This window comes from Pan troglodytes, chromosome 11 (genome assembly GCF_028858775.2).
Source record: "Pan troglodytes isolate AG18354 chromosome 11, NHGRI_mPanTro3-v2.0_pri, whole genome shotgun sequence".
Lineage (NCBI taxonomy): Eukaryota > Metazoa > Chordata > Mammalia > Primates > Hominidae > Pan > Pan troglodytes.
In genome coordinates, this window is record NC_072409.2 from 10,093,765 (window position 1) to 10,114,501 (window position 20,737).

The 20,737-nt window shown below is 55.1% G+C and overlaps 2 protein-coding genes across 5 annotated transcripts; both read right to left on the reverse strand.

Annotated features, from left to right (window-relative positions):
• Positions 1-30: 30 nt before the first annotated feature.
• SLC27A4 (solute carrier family 27 member 4) lies at positions 31-20,455 on the reverse strand. 4 transcript variants are annotated; one of them, XM_063787522.1, is made up of 14 exons: positions 20,310-20,455; positions 20,089-20,173; positions 17,630-17,796; positions 15,373-15,767; positions 12,227-12,385; positions 10,546-10,615; positions 10,352-10,443; positions 8,181-8,290; positions 7,694-7,903; positions 7,387-7,513; positions 5,937-6,074; positions 5,565-5,729; positions 5,331-5,477; positions 31-920 (listed from the first exon to the last, which is right to left on the reverse strand). In XM_063787522.1, exons 3-14 carry the CDS (start codon positions 17,788-17,790, stop codon positions 763-765), a joined length of 1,932 nt encoding a protein of 643 aa, XP_063643592.1. In that variant the 5' UTR covers positions 17,791-17,796; positions 20,089-20,173; positions 20,310-20,455; the 3' UTR covers positions 31-762. The 4 variants fall into 4 exon arrangements, with proteins under 4 accessions (XP_063643592.1, XP_063643594.1, XP_063643593.1 ...); XM_063787524.1 differs by having other exon boundaries at positions 20,344-20,411; XM_063787523.1 differs by having other exon boundaries at positions 20,303-20,400.
• Positions 18,427-20,059, reverse strand: LOC134807627 (thymosin beta-4-like). The gene has a single exon (XM_063787525.1). It carries the CDS (start codon positions 18,690-18,692, stop codon positions 18,558-18,560), a length of 135 nt encoding a protein of 44 aa, XP_063643595.1. The 5' UTR covers positions 18,693-20,059; the 3' UTR covers positions 18,427-18,557.
• Positions 20,456-20,737: the final 282 nt, after the last annotated feature.

The following is a 20,737-nucleotide window of genomic DNA, read 5'->3' on the forward strand; positions in this document are numbered from 1 at the left end:
AGGGTGGGCTTGGGTGGTTTGCACACAGGCTAGGAGGACTCAAGGCAGAGTTTATTGGCCCCTGAGCCCCCTCCCCCATTCCTCCTCCCCTCATAGCCAGGCCAAGACTGAGATGGAGGTGACACAGACCCACAAGGACTGAGAGGCCCTGCCTGAGGGATAATCAGGCAGTCACCCAGGGAGGAGGATGGGGGAGTGGGCAGAGGCCAGGGGCGTGGTCCTGACCTCCTGCTGTAGATGGGGCATCAGGGGCCACCTACAGATGTCAGGTCCTCTCCTCCCCTCCTGGAGGTGGGGGTGGAGCCCAGTGAACTTGGGCAGCTCTGGGGCTACGATTCTCTTTGGCCACCAGATGGATGCTACCACTGTCCCTGCCCACTCTGTTGACTTCCTGAGTCTGGGGACTTCTGCTCTGGTTCCATTTATAAGCTCCCTGCTCTCTGGGAAGGGCTCGGTGACCCCTTGTCCTCTCCCTACCCTCACCCAAGACATCATCCTGAGAAAACCCGTCAGTCTCAGCCTGGGAACCAGAGGGCCTGCCCAGCCCAGAAGACGGAACTTGGACATGAGACTTTCACAGAAAGCCTCTGGAAGGGTTGGGAAGGCAGTGAGTCACTTGGCAGTTTTGGATGGAGGGGCAGCACCTCAGGATGGAGGTGCCAGGCCCTGCTTGCTTTGGTCTGGCCTTGTCCAGGACCCCTCTGGGGCGGAACCTGGGGCTCCGGATCCAGCATCCGCCGGCCCTCAGAGGGATGGGGGGAATCACAGCTTCTCCTCGCCTGCCTGGATGCGGCTGTAGGCCTCTTGGTCCAGCGGGACGTAGCGGCCCTTCTGGGCATCTAGATAGAACAGCGGGTCTTTCACAATAGCCGGGTCAAAGCCCTCCTTCCGTAGCTCTGTCTTCTGGAACTTGTAGGTTCCTGGGAGAGCAGGGAAGAAGACTCAGTGCAGGGCAGGGGCCCGAGCTCCCAGCTTCCCAACCACCAGTGCTGAGGAAGGCAGGGAGCAGGGCTGGAGGACAAACAGGGGAGGGAAGTGGGGGAGGAGGCACAGCCCTTTACAGTTTGCAAAGAATGTTCATACAGCAGCTGTGGCAAAGTTGGGGCATGGGGACAGCTGCTAGTTACCCACCCACCCCTACTTTGCAGATGGGAAAACAGGCCTGGAGAAGAGAGGCTATTTGCCTAGTGTCACATGCTGAGTGACAGCAGAGTGGGGACCAGAACGGAGGTCTTCTGACTGTGATGTCTCCCTTTGAGTACCTACCAGGTAACAGTGTGAGCTTATTTCATCTGTACATCAGCCCCATAAGGCAGGTGCTCAACCGTATTCTCTGGATTCTAACACGGACGTGCTTGCAGATTTTAACATCTCTGAACTAGTATAATTAGCAGCACATATTTTCTTACTCGTACATAAAAAATTCATGGTATTTTTTTCTTTTTTATTGAGACAGGGTCTCACTCTATCACCCAGGCTGGAGTGAAGTGATGCCATCTCAACTCACTGCAACCTCCACCTGCCGACCTCAAGTGATCCTCCTACCTCAGCCTCCCAAGTAGCCAGGACTATAGGTGTGCACCACTGTGCCTGGCTAAGTTTTGTAATTCTTTCTTTCTTTCTTTATTGGAGACAGAGTCTTGCACTGTCACCGGGGCTGGAATGCAGTGGCACGATCTTGGCTCACTGCAACCTCGGCCTCCCGGGTTCAGGCGATTCTCCTGCCTCAGCCTCCCAAGTAGCTGGGATTACAGGCGCCCACCACCACGCCCAGCTAATTTTTTGTATTTTTAGTAGAGACGGGGTTTCACCATGTTGGTCAGGCTGGTCTCGAACTCCTGATCTCAGATGATCCACCCTCCTCGACCTCCCAAAGTGCTGGGATTACAGGCATGAGCCACTGCGCCTGGCCAAGTTTTGTATTTCTTGTAGAGATGGGGTTTCGCCATGTTGCCCACCCAGATCTTGAACTCCTGGGCTCAAGCGAGCTACCTGCCTCAGCCTCCCAAAGTGCTAGCATTACAAACATGAGCTGCCACGCCTGGCCGCATCTTTCAATCAATGGTATTAATCCTGTACAGATGAGAAGACTGATGCTCAGGGTGGTAGAACTGGGACTGGAACCTGGATGAGACAGACTACCAAAAATGGCTGCAGATTCCTCCCCTCCCTGTACACACACACCTCTGCTATGTGGCTTTGGCACTTCTCCTGGCAAGAGCTCGACTTTTTCAATCTCCATTGGCCTCAATCTGGACTGGCTTTACAACTTGCTTTAACCAACAGAAGGTGGTAAAAGCAATGTTGTGGGAGTTCTGGGTGAGTCTAGGCCTTGGGGGACCTTGCATCTTCCACCTCTACCTGCTTGGGGGTGCCCTGGGGCTAGTCTAGCCTTCCAAAGGGTGAGAGGCCACGTGGAGCAGAGATGAGCCATCCCCGGTGAGGGCCCAGACCGGCGCCGTCCAATATTACCTCATGTGGCTATTTACACTTAAATTATTAAACAAGGCCAGGCATGGTGGCTCACGCCTGTAATCCCGGCACTTTGGGAGGCCAGGGTGGGCGGATCACCTGAGGTCAGGAGTTCGAGACCAGCCTGGCCAACATGGCAAAACCCCATGTCTAATAAAAAAAATACAAAAATTAGCCAGGTGTGGTGGCACGTGCCTGTAATCCCAGCTACTGGGGACGCTGAGACAGGAGAATCACTTGAACCCAGGAGGCAAAGGTTGCAGTGAGCTGAGATTGCGCCACTGCACTCCGGCCTGGGCGATAGAGCAAGACTCCATCTCAAATAAATAAATAAACAAATTTAAGTTAATTAAACAAAATTTAATCCCAAAGTGTTGGGATTACAGGCGTGAGCCACGGCGTCCAGCCAGCAGCCACCTTTCAAGTGCTCAGTAGCTCTGCCAGGCTAGTGGCTACTGTGTTGGACAGCAGAAACCTAGAACATTTCCATCGCTGCAGAAAGTTCTGTTGGACAGTGCTGCAGAGGTAAGCAGCCGAGAGCCAGACACGTGGGTGAGGCCATCTAACTGCCTCTTGCCCCAGCTAAGTTACTAAGTGATGACAACTCTTTCAGTGACCCCAAAGCAAGGTCAACAGAAGAACTGCTCAGCTGCACTTAACCCCTAAATTGCTTACCCACAGAATTATGAATCGATAAACTGGTTGTTTTGAGCCATTTTGGGGCAAGTAAGTTTGGGGGTGGTTTGTTCTGCAGCAAAGCCCATCTGAAATACAAGGTCTGAGAGCCTCCCTGCCTTTCCTGGACAGAAGTATGGTGCTGCTCAATCCTCCGGAAGCTCACGGTCTTGGCCATTAACCTGGCCACAGTGTCTCCAACCTTCAGAACCACACTGAAGTCCTAAACCCTCCCCGATGCTTTAGGCACTCCAGGTACCCACTCTCTGGCAGAAGCCACATTGACTAGGGAGTGCCCACCATCAAGGCAGGACTGATATGACGACAACGTGGGAGGTGGCCAGGGAAATGTGCTCCAAAGGGTGAGCAGCCAGGGAGGGCCCAGAAGAGGCACCAAGGGCTGAGGAAAGCAGGGGCAGGTATGGGCATGAGCCTCAGCATTTCCTGCCCACCAGGGAACTCTTGAGAGCCACCAATGGGCCAACAGATAGAAAGATGGTGCTGCCTTGTGGGCGACTGCGGGCCCGCTGCCCGCCTCCCACCTGGACAACTGCAACAGCCCCTCCCTCGTCTCCCAGCTCCCTCAGGGCTGCCTGCAATCCTCTCCCACTCCGTACACAGCAGCCAGAGAGCTTTGTAGAGCATGAGTCTGACCAGGTTCCCACCTGCTGAGATGCTTTTTTTTTTTGAGACAGAGTCTCACTCTGTCGCCCAGGCTGGAGTGTAGTGGCATGATCTCAGCTCACTGCAACCTGTGGCTCCTGGGTCTCCTGGGTTCAAGCAATTCTCCTGTCTCAGCCTCCCGAGTCACTGGATTACAGGTATGTACCACCACGCCCGGCTAATTTTTTTTTTTTTTTTGAGACAGAGTCTCACTCTGTCTCCCAGGCTGGAGTGCAGTGGCACGGTCTCAGTTTACTGCAACCTCCACCTCCCAGGTTCAAGTGCTTCTCATGCCTCAGCCTCCCAAGTAGCTGGGATTACAGGCGCCCACCACCATGCCTGGCTAATTTTTTTTTTTTTTTTTTTGAGATGGAGTCTCACTCTGTAGCCCAAGCTGGAGTGCAGTGGTGCGATCTCAGCTCACTGCAACCTCCACCTGCGGGGCTCAAGCGATCCTCCTGCTGCAGCCTCCCAAGTAGCTGGGACTACAGGCGCCCACTACCACACCTGGCTAATTTTTTTGTATTTTTGGTAGAGACGGGGTTTCATCATGTTGCCCTGGATGGTCTCAAACTCCTGAGCTCAGGCAATCCATCTGCCTTGGCCTCCCAAAGTGCTGAGATTACAGGTGTGAGCCACCATGCTCAGCCTAATTTTTTTATTTTTATTTTTGTATTTTTAGTGGAGATGGCATTTCACCATGTTGGCCAGGCTGGTCTCGAACTCCTGACCTCAAGTGATCTGCCCGCCTTGGCCTCCCAAAGTGCCGGGATTACAGGCATGAGCCACTGCGCCCGGCCTTGCTGAGATGCTTCTGTGGCTCCCTACTGCCCCCGGGACAGTCCCGACTCTTACCCTGGCATGCAAGGCCCTGGGCTTCTGGCCCCTGCTGGCTTCTCTCCCACTTCATGCCACTGCCTGCCCCTCTCACTTGGCTCCAGCCTTGGGGGCCCCCTTTCGTTCCTCCAGCACCCAAGCTCCTTCCTGCTTCGGGGGCTTTACAGTGTCTATTCCTGCAGCCTAGAGTGCCTCCCACCGCCATAACGTCCTTCCTTTCATTCAGGTCTCAGCTGAACCATCCCCTCCTCAGAGGAGCCTTCTAGTCATCCCAAGCGTCCCACCTTTTTGCTTTCCTATCAGCTTGCTCTGTGGTTCATTTTTCTTTTTATCTGTTTAACTCTAATCTCATGACAGATTATGTGGTCGATTCTTTACCTTTGGAATGCCTTGTCCTAGGCCAGCCTCTCTCCTGCTCTAAAACTCCAAGAAGGCAAACGTCCAGAGCTCACCACCCGTATCCTGAGGCTTAGCGCTGTGCCTGGCACCTAATATGTGTTCTACTAAGGAACAATGTGTGTCCTCTCTGCCAGCCCCGTCTGCTCACCTCTACACAGGCAGGTCACTTTACCAACTGCCCGGCCAGGCTGTGTGCAGAGGTCAAATAACAGCCAACCGGGTCTCTCCAGAAGGAAACGGGAAGGGACCTGGGATCCGAGAGCTGGAGCAGGGGAGGGACACACCTGTTTTGTGCAGCTCAGGCAGGAGGCGCAGGAAGATGGGGCGCGCATACAGGGGCAGTTCCTTCTCCAAGACCTGAGCAAAGCGCTCCAGGTCACAGTTGCCAGTGGGGCTGGCCACAGCAGCCATTCCGGCCCGGCCCTCGGTTCCTGGGGGTGGCAGGGTAGACACTGAGTAGCTGGTGGTGCCCCTGGGTGGTGCCTCCCTACCCACATCTTGCGCCTGCCTGCACATACCTGGCACCTCGACACCATACACGGCCACGTCAGCCATGTCCAGCAGGCGGCTGAGTGTGCCTTCCACCTCGGTGGTGGACACGTTCTCACCTTTCCAGCGGAACGTGTCCCCAGTGCGGTCTCGGAAGTACAGGTAGCCCAGCTCGTCCATCACCAGCACATCACCTAGGGAGGGGCCGGATGAGGCAGGGCTGGGCCTGGCCAGCTCTGAGACCAGGGCTCAAGCCAGGGAGGCTTTGCTGGAGCCCAAGGATTTGTTTGACCACAAGGGCCAGGACTGGGGGAGCCCTGGGAAGGTGTCCTCTGGAGGTGGGAGAAGGTCCCCTCCTCCCCCAACCCTCAGGAAGGGGCTGTGAAGGGCTGGGGACCCACCAGTAAGGTAGGCCTGGTCCCCCTTCTTGAAGACGTCCTTGGCAATCTTCTTGTTGTTGGCGCCCTGGTTGAGGTAGCCATCGAAGCGGCGCAGGGGGTCTTTCTGGATGATGCGGCCCACCAGCTGGCCCGGCTCACCTGGGGTGGGGAAGGCAGGGTCAGATCTGCCCTAGGCAGCCTCTCCCACCCGTCCTGTCACCAGGTGTACCCTGCGTCTTTTTTTTTTTTTTTTTTTTTTTGAGACGGAGTTTTGCTCTTGTTGCCCAGGCTGGAGTGCAGCAGTGCAATCTTGGCTTACTGCAACCTCTACCTCCTGGGTTCAAGCAATTCTCCTGCCTTAGCCTCCTGAGTAGCTGAGATTACAGGCGCACGCCAACAGGCCCAGCTAATTTTTTTTGTTTATTTTTTAGTAGAGATGGGTTTCATCCTGTTTGCCAGGCTGGTCTCGAACTCCTGACCTCAGGTGATCCACCCGCCTCGGCCTCCCAAAGTGCTGGGATTACAGGTGTGAGCCACCACTCCCAGCCTGTACTCTGTGTCTTGATCTGATTTGAGTCATGCTGCTTGCCACAGAAATGCCCCACCCTCCCCCAGCCCAGGAGCTCATCTTGGCAGGTCGGACACACTGAGCCAGTGATGTTTGTTCTCGAAACTGATGGGAGGATGAACATAAGTCAGGCTCCTTGGGGAGAGCCTAACAAAGCCAGCGCCCCAAGCCTCTGCTCCATGCCGGGACCCACTCAGAGTTTTATGTTCTTTATGAAACATAATCCTCAGGCCAGGCCCATGTGCGGGTGCTGCCATGGGCACAGTTTGTAGATAAGGGGACTTAGGCACAGTGAGGCTGAATACTTGCCCATGACACAGAGCTAAGGAGCTGAGCCAGAATAAATCTCAAGCAGCTTGGACTCAGGGTCATTTGGAGTCAATATGAAAATGAATGAATGAGGGCCGGGCATGGTGGCTCACACCTGTAATACCAACAGTTTGGGAGGCCGAGGTGGATGGATCACTTGAAGTCAGCAGTTCGAGACCAACCTGGACAACATGGTGAAACCCCATCTCTATTGAAAATAGAAAAACTAGCCGGGCATGGTGGGGTTTGCCTGTAATTCCAGCTGCTCAGGAGGGTGAGAAAAGAGAATTGCTTGAACCCAGGAGGCAGAGGTTAGAGTGAGCCGAGCTCACGCCGCTGCACTCCAGCCTGGGCGACAGAGTGAGACTCCATCTCAAATAAAAAAAAAAAAAGAATGAATGAATGGACTGATGTACAGATAGAATGGCGAATGAATGAATGAATGGATGGATACACAAATAAATGAGTAACTTGTAACCCTAAGAGCAGAGCTAACTGACGGCCACTGGTCAGAACAAGGCTCCCCATCCACACGCGCCTGGCCTCCTTCCTTCCCAGGCCAACCCCTCCCTCTCTGACCCCCAAGTGGCAGACCTGGCTGGCAGGGAATGCAGACGCCGTCGGGCCCCCGGATCAGCTCCATGGTGTCCTCGTTGACACGTACCAACCGGATGGGGTACACGAAGGACAGGATGCGGCTATTGAAACCACAGGCCCCCACCTGCAAAGGCCAAGACTTGGGCCTGGGCTCTCTCACCATGGGCCCAAAACTGGACAATGAGGGGGAAGTGGGACTCCAGCACCCACACTCTCACGCTGGAACTCTGCCCTCCCCTCTGCATCCAGTGCCTTCCGTGGGCCATCCCTGCAGCAGCCTCGCCCATCCCCAACCTGGCCGCACCTGGCTGTCGAAGTTGCCCAGGCTACAGTTGCACTCCGTGGCCCCGTAGAACTCAGCCACCTGGGGTATGTGGAAGCGGCTGGAAAAGTTGGTCCAGATGGACTGCCGGAGGCCATTGCCTAGTGCCATGCGAACCTGGTGCTGGTTTTCTGCCTCCCGCGGTGGCTGGTTCAGGAGGTAGCGGCACAGTTCACCAATGTACTGCACAATCTGGGGGTGAACTTGGTGTGATTCGAGGCTCCAGAGGCTGCCCTCACTACACTAGGATTCTCCTGATCCCTCAAGCCCCTACTCTCCCCAGGGGCTGGCCATGCCATCCTTTCCCTCTCCGGGTCTCAGCCTCCCCGTCTGAACAATGGGAACTTTGCCACAAATGAGCCCTTTGGAATGACTGGCCACCTCAGCTATAAGACAGATGCCCCGGAGTGTAGTTGGGAAGAGGGTAACTAGGGGAAAGGGACAGCTCACCCTTCCTGCTCTCGCTCACCGTGCAGTTGTACTTGATACAATCGTCCCAGAACCGGGAGGCTGAGAACTTCTTCCGAATCACCACCGTCATGCCATGCAGCAGGCACTGGCCGATTCCCACGATGTTTCCTGGAGGCAGAGGGACGGCCCCTGAGGGTCAGCGAGATGAAGACCCTCCCCGGCCCCAAATCAGTGATACTGCCATCCAGCCAGGCAGGCTTGTGCTGCCCTGCAGGCTTCTGCACCTCACATCTGCCTGCCTTGGGTGACCTCCTCCAAGAAGCCTCCCCGGCTTCCATCACCAGGCTCTTCCCTGGTGCTGCACTCTTGCTCCCTGCCTCTCTCCTACACTCACATATACACCTGACTCTAAGCACCTGGAGGGCAGGAGCTATATTTATTCAAGCTCTGTCTTCCCTTAAGCCCCTACAAACAAGCAGCAATGCCATGCATATCTGTGGAAACAAACTGAAATGAGACAGGCCCAGATGCCCCGTGGGACACTGCCACACACACTGTGAGGCTGGTGTGCTCATCCTTTTTTCAATTTAAAACAACTTTTTTTTTTTTGAGACGGAGTCTCGCTCTGTCGCCCAGCCGGGAGTACAGTGATGCCATCTCGGCTCACTGCAAGCTCCGCCTTCCGGGTTCATGCCATTCTCCTGCATCATCCTCCCGAGTAGCTGGGACTACAGGCGCCCGCCACCCGCCCGGCTAATTTTTTTTTTTTTTTGTATTTTTAGTAGAGACGCGGTTTCATCGTGTTAGCCAGGATGGTCTCAATCTCCTGACCTCGTGATCCGCCCGCCTCGGCCTCCCAAAGTGCTGGGATTACAGGCATGAGCCACCACACCTGGCCTAAAACAAAATTTTTTTTAGAGACAGGTCTCACCATGTTGCCCAGGCTGGCCTTAAACTCCCAGGCTCAAGTGATTCTCCTGTCTCAGCCTCCCCAGTAGCTGAGACCATAGGCATGTACACCACGCCTGGCTAATCCTGTTTATTTTTATTTTTAAATTAAATTAAATTAATTAATTTATTTATTTTGAGACGGAGTCTTGCCCTGTCACCCAGGCTGGTGTGCAATGGCACGATCTAGGCTCACTGCAACCTTTGCCTCCTGGGTTCAAACCATTCTCCTGCCTCAGCCTCCCGGGTAGCTAGGATTACAGGCACCCGCCACCAAGCCCAGCTATTTTTTGTACTTTTAGTAGAGACAGGGTTTCACCATGTTAACCGGGCTGGTCTCGAACTCCTGACCTCGTGATCCACTCGCCTCCCAAAGTGTTGGGATTACAGGCGTGAGCCACTGCGCCCAGCCTATTTTTATTTTTTTTGAGACAGTGTCTCACTCTGTTGCCCAGGCTGGAGTGCAGTGGCGTGATCTCAGCTCACTGCAACCTTTGCTTCCCAGGTTCAAGCAATTCTCATGCCTCAGCCTCACAGGTAGCTGGGATTACAGGCACACGCCACCAGACCCAGCTAATTTTTTTTTTTTTTTTTTGAGACAGTGTCTCGCTCTGTTGCCCAGGCTGGAATGCAGTGGCGTGATCTCAGCTCACTGCAACCTTTGCCTCCCAGGTTCAAGCAATTCTCGTGCCTCAGCCTCACAGATAGCTGGGACTACAGGCACACGCCACCACACCCAGATAATTTCTTTCTTTTTTTTTTTTTCGAGACAGAGTCTTGTACTGTTGCCCAGGCTGGAGTGCAGTGGCACGATCTTGGCTCACTGCAAGCTCCACCTCCCGGGTTCACGCCATTCTCCTGCCTCACCCTCCCGAGTAGCTGGGACTACAGGCACGAGCCACCACACCTGGCTAATTTTTTGTACTTTTAGTAGAGATGGGGTTTCACCGTGTTAGCCAGGATGGTCTCGAACTCCTGGCCTCAAGTGATCCGCCTGCCTTGGCCTCCCAAAGTGCTGGGATTACAGGTGTGAGCCACCGCACCCAGCCTAATTTTTGTATTTTTAGTAGAGATGGGGTTTCGCCATGTTGGCCAGGCTGGTCTCGAACTCCTGGCCTCAAGTGATCCGCCCACCTTGGCCTCCCAAAGTGCTGGGATTACAGGTGTGAGTCACCGCGCCTGGCCCAAAGCTGTGTTTCTACTGCAGCACACTGCCTGATGGGGGTGGGGTTCCTAGAGACCTGGCAGGTGCTGGAGGCTGTGTGACAGCCCTAGAGTTACCTGCTGAGTGGTAGAGGGGGAGGCAGTCATAGACGATGTCGTTGGGCCGCATGCGGAATCCATAGTACACCAGGGCAGCCATGCGGTAATACCTGGGAAGGCACAGGGCCAAGGGCTGAGCGGGCCCTAGAAAGGCAGAAGGAGGCTCCCCAGCCCTGCCTGTGCCTACCCCACCCTGGGCACCTGCCCCTTACCTGCTGTGCACCACGATGGCGGCCTTGGGCAGCCCTGTGGTGCCCGATGTGTAGATGTAGAACAGTTTATCTAAAGAAAACAGACGCGAGTGGCTGTCGGGGGCAGCTCAGGGCTGGGCACAGGGTCACACAAATGGACACCTGCAGGTGTGCACCCTTCAACACCTGTTCCCATCACACCCTTGCTAGGAAGCCTGTTCTGATAACCTCAGATACCATTCAGCTCTAACACCGGCATCCATTCCAACAAATATTTCCTGGGCCCTTGCTCTGTGCTAGGCCCTGGTGGAGAGAGACATCAGTGAGTAAGATGGGCACGGGCCTGGCCCTCTTGGCAGTCACAGCTCAGAGGAACAGTCAGATGAGGACACAGGCAATTCCAATACTAAGCAACAAGTGCCGAGGGAGGGCACAGGACCTGTTGAAACCCAGTAGCCACATTTGGCCCAAGCTTGCAGGACGGGAGGTGGTGCCAGGTGGGCTTCCCGATAAAGGTGACACCTGCCCCAAGTCATAGAGCACAGGGAGGCATTAGCTGCAGGAAGTGGGGTGTTGAGGTAGCTTCCACACTGCTGAGCATTGATCTGTCCCACTCTGCAGCCCTTGACAGGGACTGCCACGTTAGAGTTTCTATGTGAGGATCGGCCCTACCAGACTTGAGGTTCCCTGGAGGTCAGGAACTCCACAGGCAGACTCCACGTCTTTAGAACGCCTGCCGAGACACCTCATGCTCTCTGCCTGCCTGCTGTTTGCCAGCCCTAGGCACTATGAGGGCACCAGAACAACCCAGCCAGAGTCCCTGCCCTCAAGCAGCTGACAAATGCACCCAAGAGACCAGATTCACATACAAGAGAGAAGTTAAACAGTGCTGATGACAATGACCAGTTACTGAGCCCCTCCTGCCACACCCTAGCTTCAGGACTGGCCCCACTGTATTTTTTTCAACCCTCAAAGATACCCCATAGAGGAGGTTCTGCTACTGTCCCCAGTTTTATGGCTGTGGGAACTGAGGTTCCAAGGGCAGGGCAGGTGTCAGGGTTCACACAAAGGAAGCAGTAGAACCAGGATATAAACTCGGATCTGACTCGACAGCCCAAGCTCTGAGCCACCAGGCAATGTGGCTTCACAGGAAAGAGAATGAGAAGAGCAGAAGAACCAGGTAGGCTACAGTATAAAAGAAGAGGGGTGAGAGGCTCAGGAAGGCTGCCTGGAGGTGGGGTCAGGGAGGCAGCACAGTGCTGGGAGAGGATCACAGCTGGAGATCCTGAGGTGTCCTGGACTGAAGAGGCACTTGATGAATATACAAAGGGTCTTGCTCCTCACCCACCCTCCCACCCAACCCCAACCAAAGCCCAGACCAGGCAGGTTCCCGGAGTCCACAGGATTCTGCCCATTAGGCATCAATGAAGGCTTGTTCAACAAATCAAACTGGACTTTGTGAGCTCCTGTGTTCTCAGCCCTGTATCTGGCACTGTGACACACATCAGCTCATGTCACCTTCACAGTAACCCTGGAGTGGCCCAGGTTTACTGTCACCATTTTCCAGATGGAAAAAGGGAGGTGACGTGACATGTTCCAGGCACATGGCAAGTTTCCAGAAAAGCCTCCTTCTGGCACTGAGGCCACTGCTCTGTCCAGGGCCTGTGTGAGAGCCCGTCTATGGGGAGGGGACGGAGCCCACCTGTGAAGCCCTTGTCAGGGCAACTGGGCAGGTGCTTGGGAGCATCTTTCAGCAGAGGGTCCAGGTGTTCTGTGCTTGGAGGCACCGCACCGGGCTCCCAGGAGCCAGAGCAGAAGAGGCTGAGCGAGGGGTCCAGGCTGGCATGGACCTCACAGATGGCTGTGGGGAGACAGGGCAGTCAGCAGGCAGGCCAGAAAACCCCATGTTCCCAGGGACCTCTGCTCCCAGCAGGGCTGGCCATGTTGCTGAGGAGACTGGCTGGGCAGGAGGAGAGGCAGTGAAGCAACTGGGCCTTCAGTGTTGACAGGGGCACCGGCAATAGTTCTATTAGCCACGGGCTAACCACAGAGTAGGTCCGCTTTACCTGCATTCCCTGGTCTCACAGCCCTGGGAAGGAGGGACCATTGACAGCCCCTCTTACAGATGAGAAGATTGAGGCTCTGAGAATGAGAGGACCTGCTCACAGCTAGAATGTGCTGGACCTGGCGTGCAATGCCAGCTCTACCTCACATCAAGGTCTGGGCTCCCCCCACTATCCCGCACTACTTACTCTGTGGGGCACCAGATAGAAGGGAGGAGTGCGGGTCAGAGGCCAGTGGCCCTCCATCCCCTTCCGAGAGCAGGAACCTGCTTTCAGGCTCCCCTGCACACTGCACGGACATCACATAACCACCCGCCCGGGCATGAAGCAGCGCTGGTCGGCTTGGCCCCACCTTCTTGGCTTCCTCTTCATTTGCCCAACCCTCTCTTCTTCCCTGGCTGCCTTCTTCCCTCTCCCCTTTCAGCACCATTTTTTTCTTTCCTTTCTTTTTTTTTTTTTTTTTTTTGCTTTTTTAAATAGAGACAGGGTCTCACTATGTTGTCCAGGCAGGTCTTGAACTCCTGGGCTCAAGAGATTCTCCTGCCTTGGCCTCCCAAAGTGCTGGGATTACAGGCATGAGCCACTGTGCCTGGCCCCCTTTCAGCATCTTTTTTTTTTTTTAAGACAGAGTTTCACTCTGCCGCCCAGGCTGGAGTGCAGTGGCATGATCTCGGCTCACTCAGTTCAAGTGATTCTTGTGCCTCAGCTTCCTGAGTAGCCAAGATTACAGGCGTGCGCCACCACACCTGGCTAATTTTTGTATTTTTAGTAAAAACAGGGTTTCACCATGTTGGCCAGTCTAGTCTTTAACTCTCGAGCTCAGGTGACCTGCCCTCCTCGGCCTCCAAAAGTGCTGGGATTACAGGCGTGAGCCACCGTGCCAGGCCCCCTTTCAGCATCCTAATGACTTCCCTATTCATTATCCCACAACCACAACAGTGTGGGGAGAAAAAACAGAGTGCTGTGATCAAGCTGAAGATCAAACCCCAGTTCTACCACTTACTAACTGTGTGATCTTGGGTGAGCTCCTCACAAACCCCTCTGAACTCCAGGCTCATCATCCATAAAACCAAGATCCCTACCTCACTCGGTCTTTATAGAGATTAGAGCTGCTCTTGGAAAGCAGCAACCTCAGTACTTTGCAGGTGCCCAATGTGGCAGCAAATAAAATGCAGGCTCTGTGAGGAAGGTAAGGAATTAATTTTGTTCCCATTTTACAGATGAGCTAGATACGGCCTAATTAGTCACAAGGATGATTACCATTGTACTGAGGGGCCACCTAGCATCAGCCATGTTGCTAGTGCTTCAGGTAAGTATCTTTTTTTTTGACACGTAACCTCTCTCTGTCATCCAGGCTGGAACACAGTGACGTGATCTCGGCTCACTGCAACCTCTGTCTCCTGGGTTCAAGCGATTCTCCTACCTCAGTCTCCCGAGTAGCTGGGACTACAGGTGCGCACCACCATGCTTGGCTAGGTTTTTTTTTGCATTTTTATTAGAGACGGGGTTTCACCATGTTGGCCAGGCTGGTCTCAAACTCCTGATCTCAAAGCTGCCCACCTCGGCCTCCCAAAGTGCTGGGATTTACAGGCATGAGCCACCACACCCGGCCTTTTTTTTTTTTTTTTTTTGAGATGGGGTCTCACTCTGTCTGCCAGGCTAGAGTGAAGTGGCACAATCATCACTCACTGCAGCCTCAACCTCTTAGTCTTAAGTGATCCTCCTGCCTCAGCCTCCGAGTAGCTGGGACTACAGGTCCATGTCACCATGCCTAGCTAATTTTTTAAAAACTTTTTTTAGGCCGGGTGCGGTGGCTCATGCCTATAATCCCAGCACTTTGGGAGGCCGAGGCGGGTGGATCACGAGGTCAGCGGTTGGAGACCAGCCTGACCAACGTGGTGAAACCTCGTCTCTACTAAAAATACAAAAAAATTAGCTGGGTGTGGTGGCGGGTGCCTGTAATCTCAGCTACTCAGGAGGCTGAGGCAGGAGAATTGCTTGAACCCGGGAGGTGGAGGTTGCAGTGAGCCAAGATCACGCCACTGCACTCCAGCCTGGGCGACAGAGCAAGACTCTGTCTCAAAACAACAACAACAAAAAAAACAAAAAAAAAACAAAAAACTTTTTTTAGTAGGCCAAGTGTAGTGGTTCATGCCTATAATACCAGCACTTTGAGAGGCAGAGGTGGGTGGATCGCTTGAACTCAAGAGTCTGAGACCAGCCTGGGCAACATGGCAAAACTGAGTATCTACAAAAAATGTGAAATTTAGCCAGGCATGGTGGTGCATGTCTGTGGTCCCAGCTATTCAGGAGGCTGAGGTGGAGGGACTGCTTGAGCCTGAGAGGTCAAGGCTGCAGTGAGCTGTGACTGCACCACTGCACTCCAGCCTGGGTGACAGGGCAAGACCCTGTCTCAAAAAAAGTTTCTTAGTAGAGACAGGGTCTTACTATGTTGCCTAGGCTGGTCTCAAACTCCTGGACTCAAGGGATCCTCCTGCCTTGGCCTCCCAACGTGCTGGGATTACAGTTGTGAGCCACTATGCCCAGCCTGAAGTACCTTTTTGAAAACAGTATGAGGTAGGAACGATGGATGAGGAAACTGAGGCTCAGAGAAATCAGTCCCTTCCCCAGGATCTCGTTTACTCGTGGCACTGCCTAAGCTGTCTGACTCCACTCTGTGCCCTTAACCACTGACCCACACAGCCTTGGCAGGGCTGGAAGGGAGCTGTGGTCTGTGTAAGATCCCATGGGGTTCCTGCTTGTCCCCCGCCCCCTTGGGGCTCACCTGAGGCCATTTCGCTGCCAAAGACAAGGGCCCGTGCGCGCGAGGTGGTGAGGCAGTGGAGCAGAGCATCCCGCCGCAGGTTGGTGTTGATGAGGGCCGCCTCCACACCGAGCTTGGCCATGCCCAGCCATAGGCCCACGAACTCATTGCGGTTCTCCATGAAGATGGCAGCCACATCGCCCGAGGCCAGGCCCCGGGCCTGCAGGAAGTTGGCTACACTGCTCGAGTACTCATCCAGCTGGCGGAAGGTCCAGTGAGTATCTGTGCCCTCGAAGATCAGGGCCGTCTTGTCGGGGTGGCGCCGAACGGTAGAGGCAAACAAAATGGGCACTGTCCGCCGCTCCCGCAGGCACTGTCGCACCTTTGCCTTCACCTTCAGGAGGACCAGGCCGCCACTGTGTGCGAACAAGAGAGGGCGCTGTGCCTGCCATGGTTGGGAGGGAGGGGTCCTGACACCCTACCCCAGGCTGCTGCCTCGCCAGCCTATGCTTCATGAGCCAGACCTCCTACAACACTTCTATCTCCCGGCTCCTGCTGGGAACATGCACCGCCTTACTGATGCCTCTCAATAACACTGAGAGTTCGTATGATTCCCCTCCCCTTACACAGAAGGAAATCAAGGCTCTCGTGGTGCCGTGGCCTGCTCAAAGCTTCATGGATGGAGGGTGGCTGAGCTGAGATTTGAACTCTAGGCCTCTCTGGCTCCAGAGTTCAACTCCTACCCTCTCAGCCTGCTGCTCCAGCAGAAACCTCCTAGGTCTCCAGAGCTTCCTGTAAAAGTCCAAACTCCTTGTTTGGGGCCTCCTACAGTCCAGCTGCTCCCTCGACCCCCCATGACCACAGTAAATAATGAATGAGTTTGCTGGTCTGTCCAGTCTTCCTCCCTGTGAGCCTAGCTGGGATCGGCTTCTGTCTTATTCAACACTCTGTCCCCTGGGTCCTGTGCCAGGCAGAGTAGATGTTCAATAAGTTTGTGGAATCACTTGGCAACATCCCATTCCTGCCACCTTTGTTTTTTTGTTTTTTTTTTTTGAGATGGCATCACACTCTGTCACCCAGGTTGGAGTGCAGTGATGCAATGTCAGCTCATTGCAACCTCCACTTCCCAGCCTCAAATGATGCTCCCACCTCAGCCTCCCAAGTAGCTGGAACCACAGGTGTGCACCACCATGCCTGGCTAACTTTTTTGTATTTTGGTAGGGACGGGGTTTTGCCATGTTGCCCAGGTTGGTCTCAAACTCCTGAGGTCAAGTGATCCACCCACTTCGGCCTCCCAAAGTGCTAGGATCACAGGTGTGAGCCACCGCGCCCAGCCCTGGACTCCATGCCTTTGTTGCTGATGCTGTGCCTTCTGGTTGGACTCATCTCCTTCCACCACCACTAAGGCACCTCTCAAGTACAGCCGCTTTTTCTCCAGGAGGCCTTCTCTGATTCCCAGGGTCCTGGCTGGCAGCTGTTTCTCCTTGCTCCATGCTCCCACAGCTACCACCCTTCCTGGTGTGCCACTCCGTGCCTTCTTTTGCAATCAACCAAGATTGACAAATGCTGAGCTGCCTGTGTGGGGTGTGGGTCACTGAACTGGGTGCTGGGACACAGTAGTGAGCAAGGCTGTGCCAGGGTCTCTGCCCACATGGCACTGCCAGTTTACAGATGTGCTGTGTCCCTTTCTTTTGCCTGACCAATCTGAGCTTGGCAGATGGGGTCTGCCTTATTCCTCTCTGGACCCCAAAGCTAGCCTGGCGCCTAGTAGAGAACAAGCGGGAATAGATATTTCTGGTACAGGATGTCCCTTGGAGCATACCGGGCTTTCTTTGGGGAGCAGGGTATCCCAGACATCTGAGTAGGGGCTCTGCTCTAGAACTCAGTGCCCCCTGTGCCATCTCACACCCCTGCCAACCTGAGGGCAGGGCCTTTCCCCAAAATTCCTCTTTACCCTTTCATAAACTTACAGAGTCCTCAGGACCCCTTGCAGATGTCTCAACACACTTGGTGTTCAATGTACATCCCAGGCCAAGCCTGCCCAAGGCCTGGGAGCCTCAAGTTAGGGAGATTCCCTGGGAGAAGACTTTGACCTTGGAGATGGAGGGACCAGGTACTATTGCCAGGGTACGGGTGTGGAGCAGAGGCTACTGTTCTGGAACTCAGCTCAGCTGCCCTGTGCTGGTAGAGAACATGAGGTCTGGCCTGGGGAGATTTGGGGGACCAGAAGCTCACTGTAGTGTGGCAGACCCCAGGAAAGGCTGGGCCAGGTACTCACAAGATATCGCGCCTGATGGTCTTGAAGAAGACCCGGATGAAGCGCCAGCCGCCAGATCCCAAGTAGAGGAACAACAGGGAGAATCCCACCTGGGTCCAGGGCAGTTTCAGCACCAGCTTGGAGAACAGCAGCACCCCCACCAGAGAGGCTCCAAGCAGCATTGTGGCCTGCAGACACAGGGCAGTTAGTGGACCCAAACACCCAACCCTCCAGGTCTCCTACCTCCCAGCCCAGACAGCCAGGCCACTGTGATCCCAAGGGGACAGCCTGTGGTAAGGCTTAGCCATACTGAGTTGGGTGACTGACCACAGGGGTCCCTTTCCAGGCTTGGCCTGGAAGGGGCAGGTTAGGGGCTTGGCACTTGAGGTGAGGAATTCCAAGAGTGAGAAGCAGGAGGCTGGTTCTCGTCTCATAGTCCCATCTCTGCCCACCATTCTCCAAGTGACCTTGGGCAAGACCTTTTCACATTTTAGACCTTAGTATCTGCCCTCTGTGCAATGGGTGTAGTGAGACGTGTTCTTTTTTTTTTTTTAAGTTTTTAAACTTTTTATTTGCATATTAAAAAAACTGTGCATTCCAATAATTAAAATCATTTGAACAAAAAAAAAATGGCACTCTGATTAAACTGCATTACAGCCTGCAGGACACCTTGGGCCAGCCTGGTTTTACTCTAGATTTCACTGTTGTCCCACCCCACTTCTTCCTTCACCAACATGCAAGTTCTTTCCTTCCCTGCCAGCCAGATAGACAGATGGGAGAGGCAGGCGCGGCCTTCGTTGTCAGTAGTTCTTTGATGTGAAAGGGGCAGCATAGTCATTTAAACTTGATCCAACCTCTTTGCATCTTACAAAGTTAAACAGCTAAAAGAAGTAAAATAGGAAGGCAATACTTGTGGAATGTACAATGTATATTGGTGGTGCACGCCTCATTACGATTCGCCTGCTTGCTTCTCCTGTTCAATCGTTTCTTTGGAAGGCAGTGGATTTTTCTCTTGCGTCTCTGTCTTCTTCAGTTTCGACTTACCGAATTTCTCAATCTCAGCCATATCGGGTTTGTCAGACATGGTTGCGGAGGAAAAGCGGAGCGAGGCGTGCGAGAACGAGCGAAGTCTGGTCTGCGCAGTGGCCACCACCGAGTTGTCCTGAGACGTGTTCTAAGAGGCTTTTCTAGCCAAAACATGACAGTTCACTCTTCTGACATCCAGGGTCCCTAAACCAGATGGCCTGGGGGTGGGTACTGACTTAAGAGCTCTGGCTCGCCGGCAGTGGTGGCTCACACCTGTAATCCCAGCACTTTGGGAGGCCGAGGCAGGCGGATCATGACGTCAGGAGTTCGAGACCACCCTGACTAAGACGGTGAAACCCTGTCTCTACTAAAAATACAAAAATTAGCCAGGCATGGTGGCACACACCTGTAACCCCAGCTACTCAGGAGGCTGAGGCAGAAGAATTGCTTGAACCCGGGAGGCGGAGGTTCCATTGAGCCGAGATTGTGCCACTGCACTCCAGTCTGGGAGACAGAGCGAGACTCCGTCTCAAAAAAAGAAAAAAAAAAAAGTCTCTGGCTCGACTCCCCACCCAGAACCCAGGGAGGTTCTGTGGATGACCAGGCCAAGTCAAAGGGGCAGCTCCCTGGAAAAGGAGCCCTGCTTGGTCCCTGCCCATAGACTCAGGTATCGCAGTGCGTCTGTTGGTCGATAGAGGGCGACCCAGAAAACGAGTTAGAGCCTGGAAGTGCTTGAGAGGTGACCGCCCAGGGGGCAAAGCTGATTGAGGGAGGCGAGGAGGACCTTGAAGACACCACCCCCCAACACACGGACACACACAGCCACTCGGATGAATCTTTGGGGTCTAGGGCTTAGGGGAAGGCGAATGACTTGACTGTGCTTCAGGGGCTGGGTTGAGCTAGGACTCTTGGGTTCTATTCCTGGAGCTTTGAGGACTCGATCAAGGGGACATCTGATGGGACTGTTTTTCTCCGAGTTTTCCTGTTCTTGGGAGTAGATGAAGGTCACAAATGTGAAATGGCCTGAGAGCCTCCAAGCCAGGAAAAGGGAATGGTCTGGACCACAAGAAGCCCTGGGAGACCATCTCCCCCTCCCCCTCGCGAAAAGCAAAAGCCGGGGGCGGGGGAACTGAACCAGAGTCCTCAACCCCAACGCCAGGGTCCAGGGTCCTCAGATCTCTGGCCTCCCATAGCCCGCCACAGCAGAGGGGCAGGAACCTGTGTCCTGGAAGGCTAGGGCAAGAAGAGGCCAGAAGACGGTGACTAGTTCCCTCGGGCCCCTGTCCCGGGTCACGCGTGCCGCCCTCGCCCCTAGACAGCAACGTAACAGTGCGTCTGTCGGGGAAATAGCGCCGCAGGGCGCGCCCCCCACCTGGGGTCCGCACCGCCACCTCGCCCGACTCGGCCCGGCACATGTCCCCACCCGGGAACCCACCAGCCCGGTCTATGCTCACCCGGCGTCGGCTCCGCCGCGCGGCGCCCCGTCCAGATGCGGCCCGGTTGCAGCAGCGTAGACAGCGCGAGGGGCATTAGCCGCCCCTGGACGCACGGAGCCGGGTCTCAGCAGGGTTTAGCCGGCTCTGCGCCCTGCATGGCCCGGCCGCCCCGCCAGCCCCGCCCGCCGCCCGGCCCCGCCCGCCGCGCTCCTACCCCGCCCGCCTCCCGCACCCCAAACCTGCTGTGCCGGGCCGCAGCACCGCCTGCCGCACCTTCCCCGCAGCCGGCAAGCCACAGAGCCGGCGGCGCAGCGCAGCCCCAGCGCGCCTGACGCCGCTCGGCCCCAGCCCGCCCTGCACGCGCAACGGCTTCTGGCGGCGCCGCCGCGCGGCACGCTGGGAGTTGTAGTCCACGCCGCGCGGCCCCACCCAGCCGAGGAGACCCCCGAGTCTGCGAGGAGACAGGCGGGCTTCACCCCGGCCCTTCCTCCCTGCCGACCCCGGCCCTTGCCCCCTGCTGTCCCCAGCGCCCGGATGTAGGAAGAGCACCCCAGTCCACACCACAGCCGAAAACCCGGAGCACGCTCTCGGGCCCCGGCCGAGTTCAGCAAACACCCAGCACAACACCTAAAAGCTCGCTAAGAGGGCGGTTTCAGGCAGAGGTGAG

What these genes read in the sequence shown, in the direction of transcription:
- SLC27A4 (XM_063787522.1), bottom strand. Translation starts at nt 17,790, where the DNA reads ATGCTGCTTGGAGCCTCTCTGGTGGGGGTGCTGCTGTTCTCCAAGCTG. An exon ending in TGGCAGCGAAATGGCCTCAG is followed by an intron (nt 12,386 to 15,372) that starts GTGAGCCCCAAG and finishes GTCTCCCCACAG; the next exon opens with CCATCTGTGAGGTCCATGCC. An exon ending in GCCTGAGCTGCACAAAACAG is followed by an intron (nt 921 to 5,330) that starts GTGTGTCCCTCC and finishes CTGCTCTCCCAG; the next exon opens with GAACCTACAAGTTCCAGAAG.
- LOC134807627 (XM_063787525.1), bottom strand. Translation starts at nt 18,692, where the DNA reads ATGTCTGACAAACCCGATATGGCTGAGATTGAGAAATTCGGTAAGTCG.